Source organism: Heliangelus exortis, chromosome 4 (genome assembly GCF_036169615.1).
Source record: "Heliangelus exortis chromosome 4, bHelExo1.hap1, whole genome shotgun sequence".
NCBI classification, from domain to species: Eukaryota; Metazoa; Chordata; class Aves; order Apodiformes; family Trochilidae; genus Heliangelus; species Heliangelus exortis.
This window is the reverse complement of record NC_092425.1, coordinates 38052101-38077171: the sequence shown is the minus strand read 5'-3', so window position 1 is coordinate 38077171 and position 25071 is coordinate 38052101. Positions and strand designations below refer to the sequence as shown.

The following is a 25071-nucleotide window of genomic DNA, read 5'->3' as shown; positions in this document are numbered from 1 at the left end:
CTAAAAATAAATGAACTTACTGAGCTAGCAAGTTTCACTCCAAAAACAAACTAACGAAACATTTGAGAATGTCTGAATTTCTAGTATTTAAGTTTTGTCAAGCTTGGCTGCTAGATCATACAGCCTCCATTTCCTTCAGAAAGAACAGCTGGATTCCTGAAATACATTCTATGTACAATATCAATTATTCCAGAACAGTTATTAGTGATTATAATGCAATCAGATTTTTTTATATTCACACAAACTCTACCCCTTCAAGCCTTATCTTTTTTAGCTGAAATAGAAATTTCACCTACAGTACTGCCACTATATTATTAGCTATAAAACTATATATGTGCTTTAAGTGACCTTTACTTTTCCACAGTTAACTATCATTTACTTTCTCTAACTGATAATTTGTATTTATAGCAAACCAAACTCACTATTTGAGTTACAGCAATACCTGAGGAACAGCAAATAATGTAAATTTTACTACAGATTGGCAAAAGCTCACAAAGACTGTAAGGCTTTCACTTCAACTAAAACTTTTTACACACACTGCAGTGTTGTCACCAGCATCCCTGTTGGTAACATTTTCTGTGTTAGCACATAAAATTTGAAAGCACAATATGATTCAAGCTCTGCATCCATGCACCATCCCACCGACATCCAGGACATTTCTGCAGGCTTCAGTAAAACTCAGGAATCCAGTTACTACATCTACACCTTAGCACTTTCCCCACCATTTCATCACTGCCTTAAATAGCAGTGATTCCAAACCTGGAATTCCAGCTGTACTGGAGCAAGAACTACTACAACTGAGTGACTCTGCAAAATCTGTACACAATTTGAAGTTTCTAGTATTAGGACAAAACACAATTATTGTCATGGATAGCTACAGACTGATAACTACTGCATATCCAATAGTGAAGACACAGAATTTTAAATGGCCATAACAAAAAATTAAATGCTACTTTCATTCATCTGTTGTGTGAATCCTCAATGCAGCCTCCCTATTTATCTCTTTATTGGGAGTGGATTAAGACACATTTGAATGGTTTCCCCCCCCCTCAAAAAGAAGATTATTTTGTTAAAGAAACAATAGTTATCAAACCTTCCAAATGCAGAGTCTGAAATATCAGTTTGAGTGAGATCCAAATATTCCAAGTTGGGGCAAAGCTCCAAGATCTGTCTAACCTGGAAAAGGAAAGGAAAATAATGAGTAAAGGTATCACAGCCAATAAGGCTGAGTGTCAAGAGACAAAATATGAATTAACATTCTCTTGAGCTGCAACTCATTTTCACTACCTGAGTGGATTAACATTAGCAACATTAGTTATTAATTAGAGGCTGGCAGCCACAATCATTAAATGCCAATTAGAAATTACATACCATTTTGCTAGACACTGCAGAACTGTAGGCCAACACTAATGTCTTCACTGAGGAGCCTACATGAGGGAGGACATTATGAATTAAGCCATGAAGTAAACGTTTTTCCATTTGTGCTATATTAATGGCAAGTGAATCTTCAGCTGCTTCTTCTGCAAAAGAAAAACAAAGTGTAAGACTTAAAATATGCTGTGAGCCACTTGAAATTCACATTGGCATCTTGAATCAAACAGGGCAGCAGGAAATAATGAAAGCTTTAAATGGCATCAGTTTCAGAAAGTATCTTACAGGGGTGAACTGGAGCTCAAAATAAAGTATCTCAAAAAAGCTGCTTGTTTTTCTGATAGTACTGAAAAGTTTAACTCAAACACCAAGCAAAAGCAGTAAGTTTTAACACAAAAATCATCATTAAATGACTTGGAGAAATATTGACTACATGTTATGCACTGCTCAGGGCTCTGTGGGGCAGCTGTTTCCACCAACTTGCTTTATGCATTGCAATACTACCCGACAGGGCACTTTGTACCCAGACACATCCCCAGAACTCTTCTACCTGCACTCAGGTTTGATCTCTCCAAGATTAATTAACTTAAGCTCATTAAAACCATCTGCCTGCTTCTTTCCCATTCCCCCATTTTTTCACTCAGCTGGAAGTCACAATGAGATGATGATGAGGAAAAAAAGCACTTACTTCAGGAACCTTTGTAAGGAGTTGCTACATGAAACTTTTTTACTGCAGAAGTCTACTTGATTTAGGAAGCATTTAATCTAGACAGAACATATGTCTTATGCACTTGTCTTTATTTTAATGGTATCATTTATAATAGAATTCATAATTTAAACTGATTTTACAGTAAAAAAATCCATTTCATAAATTTTTTTCTTCTAGCTGTCTTTTCAGGAAAAAATAAAATCACCAGTATCAGAATGTACCTACCAGATTCATCTATGTCAGCATCTTCATCCCATTCCTGGAAAGCACGACTTTCATCTTTTCTATTTTTCACCCATTCCTCATCAGGTTCTGTCTCAAGATCTGCTGCAGGACCACTGTACCAATCACCTGCTCACCCCCCAACCCAGGGGAAAAATAAAAGAAAAAAAGAAAAAAATTAAGACAAGCTTCTTGTCACTGCAGAAAAAAAGCAATTACATTCACACAGTTTTCTTTGGAGATTGACCATAAAAAGTAAGAATAGATTGTGAGGATGTGTTGGAGTTTCATTTGTTTTACACTTCAATTCTGCAGTTAGGTCTGAACCATAAGACAGAGCTCTCACAAGAAAAAATACTAGTTGGGAGCTAATGAAATATATATACTTTAAGTCAGGAATTAATGAAATATCCTTTACCTCTACCTAGCAACTTAATGAAATAAAAATATTACCCACACAAGTGTAGCAACAGCTTTTATAATTCAAAACCTCTTCAGATTCTTATATCATAATTAATATGCTGTATTAGTGAATATACTTGCTACCATTTATTCAAGCAAACAAACCTTGGTAAAAGTAATCAACTGTTTTTATACAGGAGCTACTCCTGAGTTACTATCACAACTTTTAGTTTCTTAGCTCTATAAGAGGGGTGTGTGTTCTGGGGATTCTTAACATTTAACTGAATTTCAGGGCACTATCCTTGCCACAAGGACCCAGCCTTCCATGAGGCTCAGCTCTCAGGCTGACAGCATTCACTAAGAGGTTCTCTGCTACAGACTGAGAAGTTCTGATAATTAACACACTTTCAAAGGAAGAATTAAATTTCACTTACCTCTGGCCCAACGAACAGGGTAAAGATGTTTCCAGAGAGATCCAGTTTTAGCCAGCTGTGACCATTCAGTGCTTACTTGGCTACACTGACACAACTCTTGGGGATTAAGGTAACTGAAAATGGTCAGCATCACTTCAGGAGGAAGATTGGTAATATTTGTGGTGAGTCCTGTTACTTCAGTTTCTGAAACACAGAAGGTTATGTTAAAGGCACATTCTCACAGCTTTACATAATAATGGAACTCCCACTTTGACTGGGGCAATGAAAAAATAGTGTCTGAAAAAAATTTAAACAAACAGTTTGGCAAAAGAGTTGCAAAAAAGAAAAACATAGGTATCACTTTGGCTTTAAAAAGTCATCCACTGTAATACCACCTTAAACAAAAAAACCAAAACAAAATCAGCTAAGTTTTCTGCTTTCCAGTTTCTCAGCTGAGTAGTTTTTTCCAATCCTTGACCATCCCAGAGTCAAAAATGCAGCAGATAGAAGTAAATTCCTACTCAACCACAAGATTATTTATAGCATTATCTGCTACAAATTAAATGCTCTTTAAAAATCCCTTATGGTCACAGGCAATACAAATTTTTGCCACATTCCCAGAAAATGGTACTAGCACACAGAACCCACCATCTGGGACCACTCTTGACTGGAAAACAGCAAGAAGTCCACACCTACCTCTTTGCAACTGTCTCATACTTTATTTCTAGCTTTAACTCAGAGTACAGGCAATTAATTTTAACTTCTGAATGGTGACAAGCTATTCAAGTTGGAAGGTAGTCCTAAAAATTAAGATTTTTTACTCCTGCAATTAATATTTCAATGGACAGGAGTAGGAACCATCTCCAACAGCTCTCCCTTATTGCATAAGTACAAAGAGAACTACAAATGATATGAAAAAAATAATTTCAGAAGTTCAACTGGTCATTTTTTTTCTGTGTTAAATTAATTTTTAATGCTTTGTTTAAAGGCAACTTGAGAAAAAAAGTATTTCTAAAATAATTTTGAGGAGTCCTTAGAAGTAGCAGGTTACACAAACTAGTAGGGATTTGCTTTTAAAGTTAGGACACAAAGTGCATAATACTTTAAAGTGAGATCAGGTTTCTTCTTACAAAGAAAGAAACTTCAAAAGTGAACATAATGTAAACTTTACCTATTGCTACTTAACTTAAATATAGTTTCATTTTGACAAATCAATATATTTATTTGCACACCTGGCAATCCACTGCAGGCAACCACAGAGGATTTTTAAATGCAGTAAGACTGCACAGGACTCCCAAGCTGTGTTATTTTCTTCTATTTTTGAAGAAGAGATGCAGGATACATACTTCCCTCTCCCTGAAGTCTAGAAAATAACCACTGCTGAATTCCAGCTGTCCCAAAACTGCTACTCCAGCTGGACTTCACAGCAAGTAATGCTGTAAGGCTACTTCTGTCACACTCATCTGTTCAGACCCAATGGTATTTCACACCATGGACCATGGTATTTTCTGAAGGCTGCACCTGGAGGGCAGAAAATGACCAGTTTGGTAGTTCAGAGCAGTCAAGTTTCATTAAAAAAAGAATAAAAATGTGATTACAGAGGGGTTTTTCTAATGAAAGCACCATATCTTATCAAAACCACCACATCAGTCAACGAGGGACTGCTCTGCTTATCAGTCTTACACCCCAGTATTACACTTCTGGTACATTAATTCCTCTTCTTTGGGCCATCAACTCTTCTTTATTAGTTAAGATTGAAAACTGTAAACATGGACCTCTTCAGCTGCTTCAACTGTCATAGAACAAGCCTGAAGTGCATTTCAGAAGTCATCCACTTATTGTAAGGAAAGGTAAAGAGGTGAATGAAAATGAAATATCCACTTTCAGAACCCACATTTCACCTGACCTGCTCACATGCTGCACGGATTCATTCCCTTGCATCACTCCACACACAGAGTTCCTTCCTTTCCTGTTCCTGAGCAGCCCCCAAAAGTCAAGCAGTGAAGCAGAAGGCCAGTTGCTTTTAACTTGAAATATTGTCAGTTAGTTAACTATCCTGTTTTATTAAACCATAAATAGAAAAGCCTATAAAGCAGTTCAGAAAACCAATAATTAAATGCAGGGGCTCCAAACAGAAAATTCCATTTCAGTGGCTGTATAAAATCAGAAGTTAATTCTAACTTCTCCACCTGTTTATTGTATCAAATATAATAGGGAGGGAAGGGAGAGGAAGAAGGTAGGTAATAGGTAAACAGTGAAGTCCTGTCTGCATTAAAACCTGCCAAGAAGCCTGAAGTAAACAGTAGTTCCTGAAGTTTCAGAACTGGTTTGAAGAAATTCCCAATTCTCAATTTATAAAAACTATTTATCTGCCAGCACATAACTTCAGGTGTGTCACTGGTGTGACATTTTAGATAAAAACTGCAGTTTGAAAATTACTTTAATGAGATGCTTCACCTTGATCTGCCTTCTCATCCACAGAATATTTAAAGACCTTCTGAAGCTCTTCTGCTTGATTCCATTTGCTAAGACCTTTGAACTCTGCAGCCTCCTTCTGTGAGCAGTGCTGTGCAATTACTTTCTTCTTAATATCTTTCAGTTCTTCATAAGTAAAGTATTCCATCAACATTGGCTGAAAAACCTAAAGCAAAAGAACAGGGGAAAAAACCAAGTCTGATGCTGATGAAGATACTCAATAATGCTACACAGACCTCCCAACACAGTAATTCCTGTTTCAATTTCTCTCCAAGTAAAACATGTCATATGTTAAATGAATATTAAGTAAAGGACCATGGAAGTTTTGAGTTCCAACCCTCTGTCTTGTTCCAGACAAGTTTTTGAACTGTGTCCTTCAAAAGAAAAGGGAAGCAATTAAAGTTGCTTAAACTATGCAACTTACTGAGGTACTCACACAGAAGGCAAAGTGGCAAGGAAGAAAAACATGACAGAAGACTTTTCTTGGACCAACTTTGGCAGATCTACTCTCTCCCAACAGATGCTTCCCAGGTTCTGGATACCCATAAATCATCAGACTGGCAGTACTAGTCTATGCTTCAAATATAGGTCAGAGGCTTACTGGGAGTGTCAGTTTGAGTCATAAAGCACCAGTTTCCAGGACTTCTTTTTCCTTTAAGTTTTGTTATACACCCCCTTAAATAAATACCTGCTGCAGACAAAGTCTGGCCCCAGTGGGCTACTGTTAAGAATTTTTGAGAAAGGACCAGAGTTTCATCCTAAATTTTCAGTATATTCCCTGTTTCAGAATGCGTCACTTTGCAGTCACAGAACAATTACACCACAGTCCTGAATGCCAACTGGCCTAGTAATAAAAACACAGAATTGTGAAAAAAATGAACCTCTAAGCCCTTTGTCTCTATTCAATCATCCCAACACCCCAAAAAAAATATCAACACAATATCTAAGGACAGTTTTTACCTACCTCCTCTTCCTCTTTCATGTGAGGAAGGAAATCCCTGGTAAAGGCTTCCAATCTCTCTTTGAGCTGTTTCGCATAGTTCAGCTGCTCATATTCATTCTGAGAAGCAAGCAAAGATAAATTAACTATTATCTAACCCTGTCCATTCATTCAAGGGATGAACTGTTAAATAAACCAGTATTTCAAAGTAAAGCCCATTATGTCTTCCCCATGCATGCAGCATGTTTGCTCTATTTCACGGTAAGAATGTGTTCACTAACAAAGTTTCATGACAAGCTGACAGTCTGTACTGACCTGTTTGTAGGCAGAACAAAGTATTCCTTTCCTTCCTGATGGAAATTTATTTTGTTATGAAGTATAAATTAACTTGTCTAATCATATTTCTGCTTTGGAGCAAAGATTGAAGTCTGCCAATCTACAGTCTCACCCAAAGTTCAAAGTAGTAACAGACTAAGCTAAGGATCTGCATAAGAATTATTATAGGATAAAGCAGTTCCACTTCACCTTTTCACTGCAAACATTTCCCATTAATAATTCTACAGTTCTAGCTTCCAAATTATAATCAGAATTTAATCACACACACTCTAGACATCTTTATAAAGATTCATTTCCAAAGAAAAGATGGAACTGACTTTTAAATGCTAAAAGTTAAACCAACCTCATCTGTCCATTTGTTACCTTGTTCTATAATGCCAGTAATGAGAAACTGGTTCTGAAGTCTGCCCAGTAATTGCAACATACTGAAGTTCCTCATAGTTCTTACAGTAAATGTTTTCATTTTCAAACTTGTACAGCATCAAGAAACCCTGACTACTACAGAAAAAAAGACTGGAGCCATCAGTTTAAATTAAATTAACTACACTATCAAAACAACCTAACAGTTAATATATATAAAGAGAATTAGAAAAATCTGTTTTTCCACACTTTAGTCAAGTAACAGAACACTAGCATCTTATCAGAGAAGGTATAGCATTAAGTCAAGCATTAATTTCCTCCTCTTTTTTCCTTTCCTTCATTTTCCATTTCATTAATGGGAAGTAAACAGATTCTAAAGTTTCATATGCACAAGGAAAAAAAAGTATTTGTAGGATTCTCAGCCTTAAACAGTAAAATGAAATCACCTGCATATTCACTTTTTTCTTACTGAAAATATGGACAACTTATACTAGAAATGAGATGTCAAATTATTACTGGAGACAACAGTTCTTAAGAGTGTAGTAAGAGGGAGCTGAGTTGGGTACCCCAGAAGAACACAGCACAATTCAAATAAGATTTTACTGGAGAGGAAGTTAACAACTTTAAGTTGAGAAAAAGCCAGCTGGATAAATAACATTTATAGTTTCTTGAGGACTGGAACATTAACAACATTACTGAGTAACAGATTACTGGAAGGAGTACATGACTCACTAACAGAATAAAACAATGCCTTTAAGTATGGTAATCATCTCCACTTGTGACAAAAATACAATGCCATGTGCCACAAAAAAGATACTTTGGGTTTCCTTGAAAATTAATAAAAAACATTACTTCTACAGTCAAGAAATGTTCTGATCAATTAGCAGGGCCTTCATACTTGAAAATCCCCTGCTGTCTTTCCAAAACACCTCCAATTATGCAGTGATGGACATCTGTCACAAATACACTAGTAAAAACTCTTTTCAGAGGTAATTTAATAACTATGATGAATGGCAAAAGAATTTCAGGACTATATCAAGCAACCACAGATGTTTCTTCTTCCTCCTTAGTTTATTTGTAGAGAGTACCAAGCAAAGTTGAGGCAAACTAATTCAGAATCACAGCACGCTTTGCTTAGGAGACAAGCCCTTTTTATAATCTACTTACCTTGACATTCTTCAAGCCTTTCTCAAAGAGGCTGAGCATCTCTGAGAGTTTGTTGTCTGAGTGCACATTGTACACTGTCCTGCTGCGTTGCTGAAGCAAACCAATGATACACTCATTTTCAATCTGCTCATGCATTTTAAATTCCTTGAATGTGGCATAAAGAGACTGCAGAAGAGCCCGAAAATCATTGTTGTTGGAAAAGTTGGTCTTGGAAAGCTAGGAGGAAGAAAAAGTTCACTATAAAACTCAATGAAAAACATATCAAGGTCAAGTTAAATACCTAAAACTAAGTATTAGGTGCCTGTTACTCAGTGCTCCCATTACTTAAAGAGCTGAAAACAGGAAAAAATAAAAATTCAGTTTGTAATTCAAGCAATTCACTTCAAAGAGATAAGAAAATGAAGAGTATTTAAAGCTTTTCCTTTAAATCTTCAAGCACAACAGATAAAACATTAGAGATTCATGTGCATAGATAGGAATACACAAACTAGTGTGTGCCATTTTCCCGAGGAAAAGGACTTGGGAGTGCCAGCTGGCAAAAAATGTAACATGAGCTGTCAATGGCCACTTGCAGCCCAGAAAGCCAACTGTATCTTGGTCTGCATCAAGGGACATGTGGCCAACAGCTCAATTCCCCACCTCTGGTTCCATTCTCATGAGACCCCATCTGCAGGACTGGGGCCTCAACATTTGTGGGTCCCCCAACACAGGAAGGACACGGAGCATGGAGCTCTTGGAACTATAAAAACCACTCAAGCTTGTTTTGAAACTTTAAAAAAATTCATTATGCATGATTGGTTCACGTATATATTTCCTCTTGCAGTTCATTAAAACACTAAGCCACACTCAAATTCTGCTAACTCCCCAAAATAAGTTAACAGAACAGTTTTACAATTATGTTGGGCTTTGTGAATGAGGTTTAAGTAAATGAAGGAATTTATTGTACAGCTCTCTAATTTCCAGAGGCAGCTATTGAACTCAATTTCTCACCACAGGCTTTGAATTAAAAAAAAAAATGAACCTAAATCAATTGCAACTACAGAAGTTTTACAATGTATGCAATAATGGATGAAGTATTTGTCTAATCAGACAAATTCTGACTGCAACTGCCTCATTCCACATGAATGAACACAGCTTAAGAAAACAGCAAAGAAGTATGATAACTTTTTTAAGGAAGATCATCCTTGAGAGAACAATGCAGCTATTGCATTAGCTTTAAGGCAACAGTAAAATCAAAGTTGGGTTTAAGGAACATAAACCAATCTTGTGAAACATTGAGATAAACAAATGTAGAAGGATTTCCTAGTAGAAATCAAAGCAATCTCCTCAGCCTGGCATGTAACTGAAAGGCTTGGACACTTTCTCAGATATTTGAGTCCATAGTAAGAAGGCACTACCACAGGCCCCTGAGCATACCTTTAAGGACATACTATCCACAAGAAACACTGAGTCCTACCAAGTGAATACAAACTGTATTAGCTGTTAGAAAAGGTTTCTAATGGAGTGAGAACAAATCAAAAGAGAAAAAAATTCTAGGTAAAACATGACCACTTTTATATGCATACAGTCACCACTAGCAACATTATATTTTAAGACTCTGTTTTCCTTTGGTGAATGTAGAAATGTAGTATTTTTTCCATTCCTCTGTTTTAGCCTATGTACAGCTCAAGAATCATAGCCTACAGCACTATAAGAGAGCAAGCATTCTAAAAATAAGAATATTTTAATTTAATTAAGAACACAAGCCACTTGAGTATTTACAAGTGTTTCGGATCACGAAGATTCCGGAATCTCAGGGTTTTACTGGGACTGGGATTCTGAGACACACACATTCATACATACTTCTATACATCAGAATTAACCCTATTTGCCTAAAATACCTTTTTTTTTTTTTTTTCAAACAGCAAACAAAAAAAGAACCAAATGCACTTATTCATTCTGACACTGCATTACCACTTCCCAGCAACCACTGGCGGTGCAACTGAAACACGCTGGACATCTGCCAAGTACTTATGCAACTCCAAGTCAGCCTTGCATGTTGCACATGGGAGCAAAATATTGCCATTATGAAATAAAAATAAAGAAAAATAAAGAAAAAATAACAACAACAACAATACTACTACTACTACTACTACTAGTAGTAATTTACTTAGCCTCAGCAGAAATAGAAAATCAGGCAAAATAAAGAGATTTTCCCCTCCTCCTCCCCCTTCTCAGTATCTTTTAGAGCAACTACTGACAGGTCAAAAACTGTTGTGTTTGTGATGTGTTAGGATTTGAGACATGAATTGTGATGTACGTGCCACAAGACCCTGGCTCTGAACACCATTTCATTCCTGTGCTAAGCTCAGAGACTGCAGTACACAGAGCAAGGGTACCAGATGAAACTACAGCATAGTTTTTCCACAGAGAAACACAGAAGTCTAAAGAACCACTGGACAAGGGTACAAAAATCAGCATCTTTCACCTCCAGCCATTTGGAATTCAGACCTCATTCATAGTAAAGTTTGGTTTCTGAAGTAGTATTCCCCTTGATCGAGGACTGTCCCAAAATGGTTCATTATACTCATAAAGAAACACCTCAGTCAGTCCCCAAAGTCCCTTTTCCCCAAGAATCCAATTTTCTCCCAAATTCTTGGCATTTTGATTGATGTAAGAACACACATAAGGCTTCTGCAGTGTGTAACAGGAAGGCTAGACAAAACTTTTACTTTGTTGTTGGGTGTAAAAAATAAAAAAATTCACAAAATTGGTTTTTTTGTTTTGACACAAAATAGTATCTTCTCAGCTTCCTGACTCAAAATGTTTCAACACTCAAACTTCTGTTGAACCCCCAAATCTGAAAGAAAAATAATCCATTTGTGGATGCAATTTAAGAATTCCTGCTCTAGATGTTATTGAAGCCACTACAGCATGAAACACTTGCATTTTTGCCTCTGCCAGAGGCCTCCAGCAGACATCCAAGGGATTAGGAACTACAGAGAGGATATTGAAGTTTAATGACTGTGCTCAAATCAGCAATTGGTACATTAAAAAGGTCAGCTAAAGCTGAGGAAAACTGGCTTTTCAGAGGACAGGTAGCCTAGCAACAAAGTCACTTGGTCAGATCTGTAATTTCATTACCAGGACTGATGAAGTCTCATGATGGGGGACCAAGACTATAAACAGGCAGCAGCTGCTTCACTCCAAGGTCCACTTTTCACCAGGTCTACACATGGAAAACTAGTGCAGGAGTTTAGTGCAAGAAAAAAAACATCACCCCCCAAATTTGGACAGAGAATCCAAGAGAATAGCAATGGGGAGGAAATGGGTTGCATTACAGGTATTTGCTGACTGGTAAAAAACACAAAGCACAGGGCATGGGTGATCCCTGAGCAGGCTCACAGCACCCAGCACTAAACCAATTATCACAGCCACAGGTGTCAGGAGCTACCTGGGAGCTTTCTGGATTTCTGAAGATATTAAACAACTAAGTTACAACACAACTGTTTTTCTATTTGAAATGCAAACTTCAGGAGCAACCACAGAAGAAACAGTGAGGGGGCCTCTTAAAGGCTCATGAAAGTTCAGAATTATATAAAATCCCAACAGCCTGAGCAAGAGGCCAGACAGGAGTCAGTCACACTGCAAATTCTGTCTGAAGCACATAGGCTGATGTAGGTGTACTAAAAAGTAGACAGGAGCTGTTAACTCAGTGTTATTATTTATTAAAAACCAAACAAGCAAAGCCAAATAACCACAACAACACCACACATCAACTTTATTTCATCAGTGATACAAGGGCCTCTCTGGTGCCAAGCAGTGAAGGTCACAAAATCATAGAATGGTTTGAGCTGGAAGGGACCTTAAAGATCATCCAGTTCCAAACCCTCGGCATGGGCAGGGACAACTCCCACATCCAAACCCCATCCAGCCTGGCCTTGAACACATCCAGGAATGAGGCATCCACAACTTCTTCAGGCAACCTGTGCCAGTGTTTCACCACCTTCACACTAAAGAATTTCTTCCTAATGTCTAAGCTAAGTCTCCCCTCTTCCAACTTAAAACCATTATCCCTTGTTCTGTCACTGATTTAAAAAATCCAGTAATTCCGCTCTTCCTTGTTCCTTTGTTGAGGAAAAAAAGTAAATAAACAAATAAACAAATCACTTGAGGTTTAAAAAAAGATGCCCAGCAAATGATGCAATTATAAAAAAGCTATGCTTGAAAAATCTTTGTAGGTCAGACAATGATTTACCAGTTTTAGGTGAGTGTCTAAACTATAACAGAGCAGTTAACACAGTCAAGATGAAGGTAAACTATGTGTAAACTAGTATCAGGATTATTAAGAAGTAGATGAATGTATAAAGATACAACAAACACCCTTACATTAAGCTATCATTTTGTTTTAGTGCTTCAAGAACACAATGACAATAACTGGCAAGACTAACAGTAACTTCTATTTATACAGTGCTCCATGTTCATTCCACTGAAGGTAAATCTACATTTAATTCTTGCATCTCCCTCACGCCTTTAGTGCTTTCACAAAAAAAGAAACTTTCTGGCAGATGAAGACAGGTATTCCTATCCAAAATGTTGCAACTAAATAGGAAAGCACAAGACTGTTAATTAAATCACTAAAAAAAAAACCCAAACAAAAACCCCAGTATCACTAGGTTTCTGGAAGCATTTTACACATGTGCCAATATGGAAAAAAGTCTGCCTAGAAGAAGAGAAAATTAATTCTCCAAGAATGTCAGTTTACAGTGGGTAAACTTAAAAGTTATTTCATAAATATCTATGCCACAAAAAAACATTTAATAACTGGAAAGGTTTGCTTCTTCCTTAAAAACATCCAAGCATACAACTACCCAGCAAGGAGAAAGTAGCAAACAGGAAATATCAAGAAAAAGAAGTATGCAGCTCTTATCAGACTAGCACAGCAATAGGTGAAAAAAAAAAAAAAAAAAAGAAAAAAACCCAAACCAAAACAAAAAACCCAACAACAGCTACTAGTCAGCTACAACTTTTAAATCTTACATTTTTAGATATTATAATTTCACATACATATAGCACTAAAATTGAAAGGTCAGGAACTGGGACTCTGCAGTAATATATCTCAATTTTATGAGCAAGAAAATGGAGCAAAAATGGCCATTGTAAGGAGTGCCTGAGTCAACACCAACAGAGCGGAGTTTCACGTTATGCTTAATCTGCTGTAATTTATGGGATGGGGGAAGAAACATCCAGAAGCAGCAGCCCTGCCCCTGCTTCCAGCTGTACATTCCTCCTACTTCCCTTGGAATATGCTCTAGCAATTACACAGCTGCATTTAGGGTACTGATCCAGTAGGAAGTTTTGCCTTTTTTAGTGGCTTCATTTTTCACCCAGTCAGTGTGCCAGTCTGACTGACATCCTGCAGTGACACCCACTTCCAGGGAAGGTCTTAGGAATCCACAACAAGAAGTTGTTATTAAGAGTTTATATTCCTCCCAAAGCAGAAGTGTAGTGCCAAGACAGCCCAGCAAAAAGGATGACTGTCCTCTCATAGTGTCCCCTGCTTCTTGGTTTGTTCTTTTATGTAGAAGTAAAGAAGGTGAAGAGTACAAGAATTAGCTAAACTATTCCATGCTTCAGCAGTTTGGATTCATGAGGGCTTAAATCAGAGGAGTCATACAGGTTTTTTGCTCTGGGTGTTTTCTTGGCTGTGGGTCAACACAAAATGATAATATTAAGTACAGCAGTCGGGAAGGACAGGATCTGACAGAACTCAACAAGAAATCCAGAACTTACAAATGCCCATCTGTCATCTTCTCAATATAATCCAGTCTTCTATGTAATCTCATCCGTTGTTTTGCAGCCTAACTAAAATCTTGAAGTAGTTTGGTTTTGGTTTTCTTCTTTTTGAAACGCAAAACCAAAACAACAAACACTGTATTAACTCAAAGATTAAGAGATTAAGACAGAAAAAATTTTCATTTTCAAAGAGCACAGGCAACAGGGCAGGTAAAATCTTGTACTCCCTGTATTTTGAAACGTAGAGGGAGGCCAAGCTGATAAAGAGAATCACAATGGAGGCAGAAACAAACTGCTGTATTTCCCTTTTATTGAAGTCTTTGATATAATTTGCTTTCACTACATACACAGTTAACACTATCTAATTAACACCTGTAGGTAATTTTTTTAGTCATGAAGGGCTTTTTACAAAGAGACATATGATATGGGACTGACTGTACCAAGATCTTCAGTGATGTAATTGTTGTGTGAGATCCCCTTGGGGACTGTAGCAAAAAGCATAGCTCAGGAAGCACCAGAAAAAGCAGCTGAGCCTCCTCTACCATGTCATCTCCACTAGTGCAGGTCTACCAGGGATGAAGGGACACAAGCTGCCACTGGCTCTGCAGGAATAAACCCAACAAAACATTTAAGAAAAATCTAAGAATAAGAAAGAAAAGATCCTCAAATGAGTTTTCATGAACGCCTGCAACGATGCTGTTATTTAGGTATCTGTGTCATAGCATTCCTCATGCACATTCTAGATGTGGTCCTTTTTGGCCTTTTGGCCTTCTGTCAGGATGTATCTACAGTCCCAAGAGTAAAACAACTGCAGCCTCTAGGCTCCTCTCCACTCTCCCACTGCAGTAAACAGCAAGCTACAAACACAGCAAAAAATGTGTGCAGCAGTTCCACTGCTATTTCCTTACACATCTGATGGTAGGCACTGGAAAAATTCACCATTCCAGCTTAATTCACCTTGGGCACTAACTGCAAAAACAAATAAAAAGCCAAGCCTCTCAAGAATCCCAACTGATCAAAGAATTAAATTCTATTTAATCTGCTAAAGCATATCCTAGGATAGCTGCATAAAACGAGTATGAACGCTGATAAACACTAATTACAGTCTCCAGTGTTTTAGAAGGCACCCCTTTATTATTTTTTGTACCACAGAGTAGAAGAGAATAAATTATTGTTGCTTAAAGCAGAGAAGGGCACAGGTGGGTTACTACTGCTCTCCAGAGCAGGCTGGAGGAAAGGACAAAAGGTCAGTGGAACATGCAAAGGGTCAACAGAAAACTTTTCCTACAACTGGGACAGCAAAAATATGTGCTAAGCAATTACTTGGAAAAAACACTTCTATGGTGTCTGGCATAAGAAAATACACTCTGATTTTTCTTATGAAGAGAGATACAAAAGGGCAAAGCAGCTCATAGGCAAGAAAAAAAAAAAATAGGTGTTTTGCTAGACAAATAAAGAAACAGTCAGAAGGTTTGAGGTGGCAACAAAAGATAAAAGCACCATGAAGAAGGGAGCAAAGCTGCTGTGCAGGTCTGAAGAGCCTCACTTAAAACACCAAACACGTTTTATCATTACTGTCCTCCATTTCAGACATCCTTTGACACTTTACTTAAAATGCATTTACTTTTAAATGTAGATTGTTAAACCACACTGTGAGATTCATCTTCAAAATACTCTTCTGCATGAAAAAGGAATTCAAAGGTGTTATTTCCCAATAGGTAGAACAAGAAGTTATTGAACTATTCAGCATCCAGAAGCTAAGATGGAAAGCCAACTGGCAGAGTCCCTGATGAAATACTCAGAGGCAAGGACAGTAAATTGCTCATCTGCTTCTGGATGCTAATGAGGAGGGAAGGAATTTCTTTCCATTTTCTGCCTGCAGGGACAGTGGAGCCCATCGTTTGCAGACTTATTAACACCAAGCCTCCTAAGTAGCTGTTTATTCATTCTAAACATAGGTGAAGAATGTTAAACATGCTACAGAATGTTAATTGTTAATAACCAGATACTATGAATTTCTAATTCAACAGACATATATTTGAAGCAGAGATAGAAAATTAATGACAGTGTAGCAAAAGACAGAAAAGGTATTTCAAAAGTAGAACTGATATTTGTTGATTAGATATAGGAGACTTATCTTCAAGAAACACTTATCTTCTGTTCAAGGACACCAAGAAAAACACTTGATTTTTTCTTTCAAAGCTAGAATGTTGATTATTTGTCTATTTTTTTAAGTCCTCCTGGCTGCCATGAAAAGTGTAATAATAATATGGACACCTAATTCCCTGCCCACTGCTTTACAACGTCAATTCAACTTAATTGAGCAGTATTTTTCACCCCTGAAATGGTTCATCTGCAATATCCTCACTGTAAGAGCATCACAATTTAAACACATGAAAACAATTAATTCTCTTCATCACAGGTCAAAGCTTGCAAGGAACAGAAACAACTGAACCACAACTGAAGGCTATTAAAACAGACACCAAAGTGCAAGAGAAATGCAAGATATCAAAAGAAACCATTACTGGGAAATAAAGAGAGGAACTTTTTAGCCGTATCTAAGTTTTGAAAAAAAAAATCCTTCAAAAAATCACCAAGAACTTAACAGTGCAGGTAAGTAGAATAGAACAGCACTGAGACAACAAGCAAGCAGACCTAAGGTCACAGAAAAACAGGAAAAAAATCTATGTGTACTTATATAAAAGAAGAAGAGGGATACTTTAAGACAACTGTTTAAGAGGAAAGGCAGAGATGACAACAGCAGAATTAAATGTCTTTGCTCAAGTCTTCATAAGGAAGTTAATTAGGAAAAATATTTATGTAGATTAATTTTTAACAAGGAGTCAGAAGTATAGGCTAGAAAAGAAAAATACCAGTTAAATATTTATACATGTTCAATGTACTCAAGTCAGCAGAACATGACAAAATTGATCTTAATTTCCTGGAAGAACCAGCCAGAGTAATTGCTGAACCATAAGAAATAACTGCAGAGATCTTTTACAGAAAGGTGAGATCAGAGAAGACTGAAGTCGGGCAAAAAGAATGTAGATGTTTTTGATCAAACACCCAAACGTTTCACAATAAAACTGAGCTATTAAAGCAGCTGTTTACTTCTACAATGGTTAAGCCCTGTTCCCTCCTCCCATGCCTTCAACCTGGTTCTGGAGCTTGTCTGACTTCTTATTGAGCCAGTTCAGTGAATCACTTTTCGCTTCAGTGTGCTAGATGCCAGATGAACATCGAGGGGTCATGCAAGCACAGAGGATATCATCAGCAATTAACCCTTCAAGCAGCAGATAATTATTAGATCTACTCAGTCACAGTGTGAATTCTCACGCTAGTTTTGAGAGGCAGGCAGAAACACATGAGAAAAGTCATCAGTCGTGGATAACTGCATTAGTGACCACTTTTCCTAGTGCTTTCTGAGAGCAGCCAAAATTTCCTGAGTAATTCCATAACACAAAGACCTGAAAACATACTCTTTAGATGCAGTAACTCCACAAGATAGCAGGAAGTTTGACAACCCGTAGAGCAATACCAAGTGTTTTTTCTCTGGAGAAGGCCCAGCCAAAATTAACTGCAGAGTGTATCTAGACCAGAGTCTGCTACTTGAGCAGCCCTGATCTTGAAGCTAATGAAGTAACAACTGGCCAGCTCAGATTTGTTTAGAAAAAAGGATCTGATTTCCTTTAGATAAGATAACCAAACTAAAGAGGAACATGAGACTTAGTACAGGGCATATATTTAACGTTTTTGATACTTTTTTTGCCTTACAGCAGATTAATACATTCTACAGGAAACTGTAGGGAAGCTCAAGCACTTGCGAATGGTGCTCTCAAGCTGTAGATACCAATATTTCCCATCAAACCACAACGGGATTTTCAACACACTATCAGTCGAAATCTGTGCTGCCTCCTGACAGATAGGAAACTTTCAGCCACAGCTGGGAAAGCAGGAAAGCTGGGAATGTCAGTGGTGCATCCTCCAGTGCAGGAAACAAGAACATAATGCAACAATGTCTCTGCTGGACACTTTGACTTGGCTAAGTGCATGCTTCTGAACACATGACAGTAGTTCAATGACGAATATGAAAGGAAATTTGAGTATCAGCCCTCAGAGAAGCACAGGATTGTAGAGAAGCACAAAGCAAGTATGTATGCTGCTGCTAAAAAAAAAAAAAAAAAGCAACAAAACAACAAACTCTGCAAAATAACACATCCAAAACACATCTGCTCTACTCAACATTAGCAGTTCCCCGTTTTGCACAACAGATTTCAGTAAAACACATATAATTAGGCTGAGGTTTCACACTAGTTTAAGCCCATGTAGTTGGTGGCTGTCACGGTCCCACCCTCTGCCTCACACTGGCTCCACTACCCATCTGAGCAGGCCTTGCTGAAAAACTACCCTGCTTCTGGAGAAAGATGTTTTTTCTGCCAGCTTTGAGTCTCTCTGAGTAACTTTAAGTGCTGATGGGAGCCAGGAAGGCACACAAGCCTAACAGCAGCAGTCAGATAGCTACAACTGTTGGAAGAAGGCAGCCGAGTCCTGACAAAATCAACAAGTACACCGAGGTATGGACCCGGATGGTGAAGTAAAATGAATCAGTTTGCTTAGGCCAGGAGAGAGAGAACCAAGATGGAGGAACATGGCTGTAGTCGGCAAATAGGCAGAAGATCTTTCTGAAAATGCAGAAGGGTTCACTAGAGATGGGAAAACAGAATCTGCTCTATTTGTAGCAAAGATGACGTAAGGCATTAGGGGAAGCATTTTAGCTATAAAGCCTGCCTGCTGTAGCACTCCACTACCTACACAGAGATACAGGGCTCAGAGAATCAGATCAGGCAACAGATTTGACAACTTTGCGGGCAGAATTTTAGTTATTCTCATGATCCAAGCCCAAGGCACTGTGTACTACACAGGTACAATTGCCATTTAAGAATACAGCAAACACATGGCAAAATCTCTGCCAGTAACAGTTAAAAAAGAAGGAGGGTAACTTTATTAATGCACCAAACATCTTAAATATCCACTTCACTGATCGGTCTTGCATCAAGTCCTGGATGAACAAAATAAACTGAGTCTTTCTGTCCTAAAAGGAGTAGCTACATACTTATCAGATACATCTGTTCCCCTGAAAAGCAAGGCACGGATGTACCCATTTCACCCTTGCTAACACCTCACAGAATTTATTAAATTCAGCCCCCTGATAGTAACTGTATTGGAGTGTAGAGGAAACATGAGGAACAGCAAGTAACATCTAGCTCAGAAAATTAAACACCCTTAAAGACCCTTCAGGAACAAACTGAATTTCTAAAGAGCGTGGCTTCACAGATTATAATTGCCATGTAAGCAGATGAGTCTTATCAGTTATGGCATCTAAATCACACAAGAAAATCAAACACAGTTCAGAGAGTTTTTTCTGATGCAACACTGGTATTACTCTAATACAAAGGTCACAGGTCAGACAGTCTGCAAGTTCACAGGGTGAAAAGATGCAAAACTGAATACTTTTTTTAAAATTCCATTCATTAATATTTGTATATCTTAAAGAAAAAGGAAGTAAGCAAACTCCCATGCATTTAATTTTAATTATTTTAATTTTAATTTTTTTTTTTTTTTAGAAAATGAGATATTACGCTCACTGCAAACTGGGTCACATTTGCCAATATTTAGGAGCATCAAGCATTCCTGCCCAGGCAGTTTTACTTTTATCAAGTTATGGCAAATTTGGCATGAACTTTGTGGAAGGCTCAATAAAAGTGACAGAAATGCCTCACTAGGATAAAACCCAAGTAACTAGTTTCTGGAGATTCACACAAAACCTGTTCAGCTGCAGTCAGCAATACAGTAACACTGTTACAGGGAGTCAGGAGCAGAAGAGTCTCAGGTGTTTGTTTCCTTTCATATAAAATCCACTTTTAAGGCATCAGCAAGCTTCATGCCACCAAAAAGTAAACATAAAGTTAACTGCAAAAACACTAAGGGGTAAAAGGAAAATGAAAATACACCAGATCTCACCTAATTCCCCCTCCAGACCCTCTGGCTCAGCCTGTCCAGTTAACTAACCCAGCAAAACACATCACTTTTTCTTCACCCATTAGCAAACTGAACAGACCCACCCGAAGGGACCTGGTGAGCCCCAGAGCAATACAAGGTGGCCTGTGGCAAACAGGGAAAGGAAGCACAAACTCCCCTTTTAGCACCAGTAAGCCATGAGACTGTCTCTCATGGAACTTCACCCTCTTATTAAATGCCTGTTAGCTAGGTTGGTTCTCCAAATAGCCATTTATGCCCAGAGATGGGAGGCATCACTTTCTGAGTGCTGTCTTTTAGGTATTACCCTGAAACCCTTCCATCACAACCCAAGCTGCTGATGCAAAGTTTGCCTCTCAGGTGACTCATCAGCCTTAGTTACTGACTACCCTGCAGCAAGATCAAAAATTACTTTTGTCCACGAGTAAAAACTATATATGCGTTTAAATATTTAAAAGCAACCTACCTAGGATTATCTTTAGCCTACCCGCCGCTTAATTTAACAATTAATTTAACCTACTCACCGCTTAATTTAACAAAAACCGACGGGGTTTGCTGCTTCTCCTCAGCACCTCCGGGACCCCGGGGCACCCACTCCTAAGCCCGCCGCACCCAACCTCAGTGCCCAGGCAGCAAATCCAGTGGGGGAATGGGAGAGGGGACGAACCGCGGCGCTCCCCTTCCCCCGAGCCCGGAGAGAGGGAAGGCGGGCGGAAGGCGTGGTGCCCGCTCCTGGAAGCTGTGGAGAGAGAGCGGGACACCCACCCCGGCGAGGAGAACCAGGAGCCGGGCCTGAAGGGCGCGGCGAGGAAGGCGGCATCACCATCCCCGCCACCTTCAAGCGGGAAAGGAACCGAAGAGACCGGGAGCTCCCTCAGCAGCGCTGAGGAGAAGTTACCGGCGGGGCCGGGTCTGCTGACAGCCGCGCACTACCGAAACCCTCCTTCTCTCCCACCTGCCTGCCGGCCGGCCGGCCACGGACAAGGAGGAAGCAACCCCCACGCGTTACCTTATCACAGTAGAGCCCTACGAGCTGCTTCATCCGCCAGTGGGGAGCCGAGAAGACATCCACCTCCTCGGGGAAGGGAGCCATGTTGTCCCCATAGAGCCGCGCCGCGCCCGGCGCTGGCGGCGCTGACGGCGGCGGCAACACCCGCCCCGCGCATGCGCAGTTGGGCCCCGCCCCTCCCCCGCGGGGAGCGGCGTGAGGCGGGGAAAGGGGAAGATGGCGGAGGCGCTGGGGGTGTCCTGAGGGGGGGATGTGGAAGACACACGGGGATCGGGCTGCAGGGGGGGGAGGATTCATCCCTTTCCTCCCCGAGGTTTTGCGGGGCTGCCCCAGGGTTGAGAAGCCTGGCTGCAAAATGTCACGGCTGGGGAGGAGAGGCCGAGCTGGAGGGAAGGGGCTCCCGGTGCGTCGTAGCCGTCTCCATTCCCCCCGAGTCACCTTGTAGGCCGTGGGCACCGTTTTTCTGCATTTAATTGGTAATCCAAAGGAATTCCAGGTTGCGTTGTGAAAGGGAGTAATGGAAACTCTCAGAGGAGATGACGACGTGGGGAATAATAAAGGGTGTCTGCAAAGGAGGTGTTTTCATGAGGGAGGAGGTGTATGTCCCAGGCTGGGCTGCAGCGGGGTTATCTGCGCTCGGTTTTCTGCAGCATTTCTGCTGGATAAGTAGAAATCCTGCATGACTTTTAGCATCTGAGACAAAAGGAGCAGAACCACCAGCCTTTGGTATTCATCTACCCAGGCAACGTTTCAGAAATGGTTGGAATGATTGCCAGAATTGAGTTTACACATCAGTTTGACAAAAGGTGTGACTGTCAGCTGGCATGGCAATGCGTGGTAAATGTCCCCAAAAATCCACTGTCAAAAGTAACACAAGCAGCAGACCTTTCTTTCTGAAAACTATTCCAGTAAAAAAAAATGTTGCAGATATTAAACAGATTAAGAGCTGGCTAATTCATAGATGTAAGCAGCGAATTGTTGCCAGATTGAAATATTCCAAGTAAAAGCACATTATTTTTAGTCCAGCATTCCTCGATGTAATGCTTGGGAATGAAATGTGAAATTCTTGCTGGTAGTAGACAGTGAATTGAGAAGGAGGGATCACGAAGTGAGGGTTATCTAGCTCACGATGTGCTCAATAATCTTTTTATCTCTTTATCTAAGGAAATGAGGCTTAAGCAATTGCGGTGTTGGGTGTTTCCTTTTACATTTGTCCTTTCAACCTCCAAGGACTTCGGAACACCATGACCTGCTTCATTGTATCTGCCAATATGTGCCAATCTTGGAAGGTTAAATTTGTGCCAGTTCAGGGAAAGCAAACAAAACAAAACAAAACAAAAAAACCCCAAACCAAACAAAAAACAGTTCCACAATCAGGGAAGAAAACCAAAGCAGGGGTGGTTTGCAGCTGGGCAGGCAGCACATGGTTGCATTTATTGCTTGGCTGGTAAGCACAGCCCTGGCTTTGGGCTTGTGCATTCCTTGTACAGAGGGTGTATCCTGGTGTGTAAGGGAGTGGCCCAGACTTTGGGTCACTGCTTTAGGTAGATGAATTGTGCACTGAAGACACAAAGCTTCAAGAAACTCTGTTTGCTAAAGTTCTTTGCGCACAGAGGAGCTCGTTAATACCAACAATTCCAAGGTGAGATTTCCAGGCTGAAAGGATGAAGTTGGACAGATTTGGGGTTATTCTGCCAGCAATCCATGGCTGAGTCGTAATAGGGGATTAATAATGTTCCAACCCTCTACACCTTCCTTCTGCTGAAAGTTACCACTCCCATCTGGTAGAAAAAACAAGAAAGAACATGTCAGTTCTCATCTTCCTGGGCTTCAGGATATAAACAGACTGAAGTTCATGGTTGTTTGAGTTACTCTTTAAGTTTGTGAACTAGAGATCTCCAGAACAGATATGCTGCCAATTTGACTGACTGCTTCATGGGCAATAACCTCTTCTAGGAGAGAGGGACAGTGATCTTCATCCAGCATGAATTGCCAGAGCTTGGGGGCAAAATGGACAGCCAGGTTGTGGCAGTTAAGTCCAATACTTGGAGTGCCTGACAATGGGATTAAATATAGAATTTTGCTTGCACAAATAATGGGAAGATTTCATTGTTATCTACAAGAAATTTATACAGGGAGAAGATTTCTGAGGGTAGAGTCTTCATTAATGTAGCAGGAAAAGACATAAGGAGTTACTGACAGCTAAAGGTAGACAAGTCCAGGCCAAAGCTAAGCTTTGACTCTGAAGGCTATCACACCACTGGAAAAATTTTTGTCTGGAAATGTGTTTGTTGAGCCATCATGCAAAGATTTAAATCAAAACTAAAAATAACTTAGAAATGGCTGTGCTGAATGAGATCATGAGGCCTGTCTGGTCTGAAGTTGTTTTTGGAAGTTGCCACTGAGGAATGGGAGCTCCACAGGGCATGAGGTAAAATTCCAGCAGTTGTTGGATTTACTTTCATTTGCTCTGGGACGTTGTCTTATTTTTGGAGAACACCACTAAGCAGGACCTACATCTTCTTTCTGAAGTCAATGAGTCCTAACCTGGTGGGTCCTTGGAGAAAAGCCTTTTCAAAACTTCATCTTTATGTCTTTTTGGTTTAGACTGTCCCTTTTAAGCAGAAATTTTATTTAGTCTTGGTGCTAAAATTGGTGACAATTTCTTCCCTTTTCTATGTAGAAAATCACATCAGTGCTGCATCTGGTTTCTCTTAGCTCTGAAATTACTGACCCAAATTTGGTGGCAGCAAAGTTGATAATTAAACAAAATAAATAAATCATTGACTCGTGTTGGTTATTACATTCTCTAATCCTAAACCCAAAGTAGTGACTAATAATTTGATTAACATGCCTATGCCCTACCACCCTGGATTTCTTTCAGAGAGGTTAGAAGGAGAAACAGGGAAAAAAAAGCATCAGAGTAGTAAGTGAAGTACAGCATTTGTACACCAAATTGAGTACAATATTACACATGGATTTCTGGCTAAATCTGGCTTTCCTGAAGACTCTGCTGCAAGTCACAAGCCAACTGCTGATCTTTTTATCACATTTTAGAAGTCCATCACCAGCTGTTTGCTCAGTGGTTAGCAAGATTTTGCCTCCAGCAAAATTCTTCAGCTGAGTAGCAGTGCATCAATGGAAGCATGACACTGTATAAATAATAAAGAGACACATTCACAAAGAAATGATCACAAATAAAGAGATACATTCAAAGCATGGAGACTACTTAATAGAAAAAGGACCATCATGTTCCTCAGTAATGTGAGTTCACAAGCAAAATAAGCTTGAAATTTATTTTATTTAAAAAAAAAAAAAATTATGTATACCACAGAATATTCACACTGAATATTAGATTAATTGATGCTGTTTGATGATCTAACAAAGTACTTACAGAAAAGAAGTTGGAGGGAGAGTTAGAGTAAACAAAACTTACAGAGATTCTTCAGTGCACAGGAAACACATCTTAATCTTTTTGGCTCTTGTTACAACTGATTCCTGCTTCCAAGGAGGTTTTATAAATGAAGAAGACTTCACATACTGTTGCACAAAAATGTTGCTGTCAGTATCCAGAGGAGAGGTAGAAAAAGAGTTGACCAAAACCAGAGTTGATCCAACCTCACCTGAGATTTTGGGTACCCAAGCAATCATTGCTATGCAATTATGCTTTACCTACATAGTTAATTATTATTATTTTTTGATCTTGGTGTGTATTTCGGAAAATTTTAGCCACTAGAGAAATATTTGCAAAAAAAAAAAAAAAAGAAAATATAACTCCTTTAAAATTAAAAGAAACTGGTTTAAAATATGTTGTGTGCAAGTGTTTGTGATGTTTTAGGAACATACAAGCATAGCA

The 25071-nt window shown here is 39.2% G+C and overlaps 1 protein-coding gene across 2 annotated transcripts in view; it reads right to left on the bottom strand.

The window, feature by feature from the left end:
- Positions 1-21382, bottom strand: part of FBXL5 (F-box and leucine rich repeat protein 5) — a 33746-nt gene extending 12364 nt beyond the window's left edge. Inside the window, exons 1-8 of one of the 2 annotated variants that reach the window (XM_071743923.1) lie at positions 21216-21382; positions 8396-8611; positions 6557-6652; positions 5575-5758; positions 3139-3321; positions 2306-2431; positions 1372-1520; positions 1094-1176 (exon numbers count right to left, since the gene is read on the bottom strand). In XM_071743923.1, coding sequence (XP_071600024.1) covers positions 1094-1176; positions 1372-1520; positions 2306-2431; positions 3139-3321; positions 5575-5758; positions 6557-6652; positions 8396-8611; positions 21216-21299 — 1121 coding nt within the window. In that variant the 5' untranslated portion in view covers positions 21300-21382. The remainder of the gene's footprint in view (positions 1-1093; positions 1177-1371; positions 1521-2305; positions 2432-3138; positions 3322-5574; positions 5759-6556; positions 6653-8395; positions 8612-21215) is intronic. The other variant, XM_071743922.1, reaches the window with a different exon arrangement.
- Between the last annotated feature and the right edge of the window lie 3689 nt (positions 21383-25071).